Source organism: Onychomys torridus, chromosome 22 (assembly GCF_903995425.1).
Source record: "Onychomys torridus chromosome 22, mOncTor1.1, whole genome shotgun sequence".
Classification (NCBI taxonomy): domain Eukaryota; kingdom Metazoa; phylum Chordata; class Mammalia; order Rodentia; family Cricetidae; genus Onychomys; species Onychomys torridus.
In genome coordinates this window covers 17,550,361-17,554,986 of record NC_050464.1, presented here as the reverse complement: position 1 = coordinate 17,554,986, position 4,626 = coordinate 17,550,361, and the positions used below count along the sequence as shown (strand labels likewise).

Sequence of the window (4,626 nt, the reverse complement as noted above, 5' to 3'; positions counted from 1 at the left end):
CGCCTGCCACCAAGCTTTTGCCCCTCCGGGGTACACATGGTAGGAGACGGTTGATTGTTGCTGGTCGTCCTGAGACCTCCACAGGTGTGGCATGGCATGTGTGTGTCCACACAGGCCTCCCTCTGGTTCCGACCGGGCTCCGTTGCTTCCAAGTTGCGGCACAAGGGACCTAACTTCTGGTTGTATTCTCAACAGAAAAATGGACCGGCCACAGGCCACCGCCCTTCAGCCTGCAGCGTTCAAAAGCCCAGGCTCCAGCTACCGGTATTACAGTCATTTGTTTTTTTCAACTAGAGAAGTTTCCAGATGGGGGCAGAACCTTCCTGGCCCCGCCTGCCCAGCCCCCTTTGTAAGCTTAGTGGGGAGGAATGCAGCGGGGCGGGGCGGCCCCTAGACGGTCATTGCCATTAATAGAGACCTGAAGCACCGCCTGCTAAAAATACCCGGCTGGACACCCATAAAAGCCCAGCCCCGGCTCCAGCTCGGCACTTCTCGGATCCTCCTCAGCCCTGTGCTTCTTGATCCTCAACCCTGACCAGCACAGCCAAGAACATGACCGAGCGCCGCGTGCCCTTCTCGCTGCTGCGGAGTCCCAGCTGGGAACCATTCCGGGACTGGTACCCGGCCCACAGCCGCCTCTTCGATCAAGCCTTTGGGGTGCCTCGCTTGCCGGATGAGTGGTCGCAGTGGTTCAGCTCCACCGGTTGGCCCGGCTACATGCGCCCGCTGCCCGCCGCGGCCGCCGAGGCCCCCGCTGCCGTGGCCCTGGCTGCGCCCCTGGCCGCGCCCCTGGCCGCGACCCCCTTCACTCGTGTGCTCAGCCGGCAGCTGAGTAGCGGCGTCTCGGAGATCCGGCAGACGGCCGATCGCTGGCGTGTGTCCCTGGACGTCAACCACTTCGCTCCGGAGGAGCTCACGGTCAAGACCAAGGAAGGCGTGGTGGAGATCACCGGTGAGTCTCCCTTGCTCCCCACAGGGGAAGAAGCTAGCGGGCTGAGCGCCATGGTGGCTGTAGGACCGGGTGGGTGAGGCGGGGGGCGCGGGGGAGGCTGAAACCAAGAGGGATGGGAGCCTGGAAAGTTAGGAATGAGCTCAAGGACCCGCAGGCCAGCGTCGTTCTTCCTAGCCAGCTTCCCTTGCTCCGGGAACCCAGGGCGCAGGTTGCTCCTAAGAGCCCTGTCATCCTGGATGACAAGGACCAACAGCTGGAGATGCCTCGCCTGGCCAACGGGAGGCCCTGGGTTCTACCCATAGCACAGAAAAAAAAAAAAAAAAAAAAAAAAAAAAAAAAAGAAGACGCAATGCACCTCCTGGAAGACCCCATTCCCAAATAAGGAAGTGCTGGGACTCCTGCCAGGGCCCCTAGTCCCAGCAGCGGAGGGGGTGTGCACACAGCTCTGAGTGCGCCTGCGCTGGTGTCCAGCCTGGGCCAGAGCCAAGCCCAACGCCGCGCGGCCCCTCGCATCCCAAATCCCAGAAACGAACTTTCCGGGAAGTTTTAAGATTCCAGACTGTCAGGCATCTCACCGCACTCTGATGTGTGTACTGTCTTAAGAGCCCCAGCCTCTCTTTTATCAGGTGGTGGGGCCTGCTAAGGCAGCAGAGGGTTGCCTCTGACCTCCTTCTGTCCCCACCCATAGGCAAGCACGAAGAAAGGCAGGATGAACATGGCTACATCTCTCGGTGCTTTACCCGGAAATACACGTGAGTTCTGATGCCTTACATGGACGGGTGGGGGAAAGCGGATCCAGGGAGGTGAGCAGAGGGCCGAGGGGCTGGAGGGATGGATGTGTGTGTAACCTTTATCCTGTTTTCCTTTGTGTCCAGGCTGCCTCCCGGTGTGGACCCCACCCTGGTGTCCTCTTCCCTATCCCCCGAGGGCACACTTACCGTGGAGGCTCCGCTGCCCAAAGCAGCCACACAATCAGCGGAGATCACCATTCCGGTCACTTTCGAGGCCCGTGCCCAAATTGGGGGCTCCGAAGCTGGGAAGTCGGAACAGTCTGCAGCCAAGTAGAAGCCATCAGCCTGCTGCCCATCCCCAATAATCCGCACTAGACACCCCACCCCTCAATCTGTATGCTCTTTTGATACATGTACTTTCTGTTTTTCTCAAATAAAAGTTGGAAGCCACTGCTTGCCAGTCTCAGACCCCCGTGTTTATGGCGGGCTAGGGATGAACGCTCTAAACTGGAGCGTCCTTTGGTGTCTTTGCGTTGGGCTCGGCCCCTTCCTGGGTCCAGCCTAACATTTCCCTAGGAAGAGGAGGAAAAAATGGTAATGTGGAGATCAAAAATTTACCAGGGTGGGGCTGGGCATGATGGCTTGTGGCTGTAATTCCAGCACCCAGAAGCTGATGCAGGAGCATGGTGAAGTTGAGGCCAGCTTGGGCTTCAGAGTGAGTTCCAGGAGTGCCTGGGCCACATACTTGCTGTCTCCAAAGCAAAACAAAACAGAGAAACAGGAGCTCGGGATGTATTTCGGTAGTGTGACTGTATATCGCTCATGAAGCACCCAGTTTGATCCCCCACATCGAATAAACTGGTCATAGTGGTGCACACCTGTAAGTCCAGCACTCCAGAAGTGGAGGATCAGAAGTTCAAGGTTATCCTTGACAACATAGCTAGTTTGAGGCTAGCCTGGGACACATGAAAACTATGTCTCAAAAGTAAAATAATAAGGAGCTGGAGAGATGGCTCAGCTGTTAAGAGCACTGGCTGCTCTTCCAGAGGACCCAGGTTCAATTCCCAGCACCCACATGGCAGCTCACAACTGTCTATAACCCCAGTTCCAGGGGACCTGGCACCCTCACACAGACATACATGCAGGCAAAACACTAACGTTCATAAAATAAAAAATAAATAAAAATTTTAAAAGTAAAATAATAAAGAGCCAGGCAGACCTACCACATGTCAGGTCCAAAGGGAAACGCCTCTCCCGCAAATTCTGGCACCATACCCCTATATTAAAGGAGCAATTTCCTTCTATCAGCATATCAAAGTGCATGCTGGCCTCTAGTCTCCCTCACTGTGACAAGTACCTGTGAGTACCTGTGGTTCTTTTTCAGCTCTTCTCATCCCACCCCTACCCTAAACTTCTCCAACTCATGGACACCCCCCCCCCCCACCCCTCCACCCGAGCTTCTCATTCCCCTATGTCTCTTTCTCTCTCTCTCTCTCTCTCTCTCTCTCTCTCTCTCTCTCTCTCTCTCTCTCCCTCTCTTCCTCTCCCTGCCCCCTCCTCTCAGGCTGGGTCCAGTGTGCTGACCATTTTCAATCTGTACTTGCCCTCTCTGCTCTAGACTCTTCCACATGCCTGGGCTTACTCTCCCTCATACCTACAACAAAAAACCTTCCCTTGAGTCATGCCGTCAACACCTTGCGTCGGTCATGCTCCCCACCCCACCCCCCACACAATCTGCTGCCAAAATCCTTAGTTTATGCACTAGTTCACACCTATGATCGCAGCACTTAGGAGGCATAGGCAAGAGGATCAGGAGTTCAAAGTCAGCCTCGGCAATCGGGCACGTTCAAAACCAGCCTGTTTGTCAGAGGCTCTGTCAATACAGAAACAACAACAACAAATAAAAATTAAAAATACTATTGAAAGCAACAATCTCCAAGGGCCAAGTGTAGAGGAGGAGGGTCATAAAGAAGGTACAGGAGGTTGGCAGATCCAGGCAGCTTTCTGAGGTGTTGGCCTAGTCAACCCCACCCCTGTGCAGATGCCTATAGAACGGAAACCGGGCTGTCAGCTCTGAGCAGAGAACGTGGATTGTGTTTGACATTTTGGTCATGACTGACCGTGATCCTGGCATCCGCTTGCTCTGGAGTGCTTGACTTGACTAGCCCAGATCAAAGTAATTACACAGGCTTTAGCTCTCCCCGAACCCCCCCCCCTTTTTTTGGCTTGGCTCTATCCATCCATCATCCTCCAGGAGGTCCGGGGAGAGATTTGAGGGACCTGAGGGGGATTTGGAGCCCAATGCCACACAATCTAAGGAACAGGGACTGGAGGGTTGCTCACTGTCTGCTCTTTCAGAGGATCTGAGTTCAGGTCTCAGACCCACTTCCCATGGTTCACATTCTCCTGTAGCTCCAGTTCCGGAAAACGTATGCCTCTGGCCTCTGAAGGCATCCACACACACTTATGCACACGCACACATATGCATGGAATTTTTAAAAAGCCTTTTAAAAAAAGAAGGAGGAAGAGGAAGAAGAAGAAGAATTCCAGGGACGCAGCCAGGTGTGGTGGTACAGGTCTGTAATCGTAGCACTCAGGAGTCAGAGGCAAGAGGATGTAATACTCCAGACTAATCTGAGCTACATGGTAAGACCTGTCTCAAAAAAGCCAAACGTGATGACCTGAATTCAGTCCTCTAAATCCCACATAGTAGAAGAGAACCTACCTCCAAAAACTGTCCTCTAGGGCTGGAGAGATGGCTCAGGTAAAAAACACTGACTGCTCTTCCAGAGGTCCTGAGTTCAATTCCCAGCACCCACATGGTGGCTCACAACCATCTGTAATGAGATCTGGCACCCTTTTCTGTGTACATAATAAATAAATAAATCTTTAAAAAAAAAACAACTGTCCTCTAACCTTCACATGCCCACCAAGGCACACTCA

General features: G+C 53.8%; 1 protein-coding gene across 1 annotated transcript; it reads left to right on the top strand.

Moving 5' to 3' along the window:
- The first annotated feature begins 382 nt into the window (after positions 1–382).
- Hspb1 (heat shock protein family B (small) member 1) lies at positions 383–2,139 on the top strand. Its single transcript, XM_036172150.1, has 3 exons — positions 383–952; positions 1,641–1,704; positions 1,828–2,139. Exons 1-3 carry the CDS (start codon positions 553–555, stop codon positions 2,015–2,017), a joined length of 654 nt encoding a protein of 217 aa, XP_036028043.1. The 5' UTR covers positions 383–552; the 3' UTR covers positions 2,018–2,139.
- Positions 2,140–4,626: the final 2,487 nt, after the last annotated feature.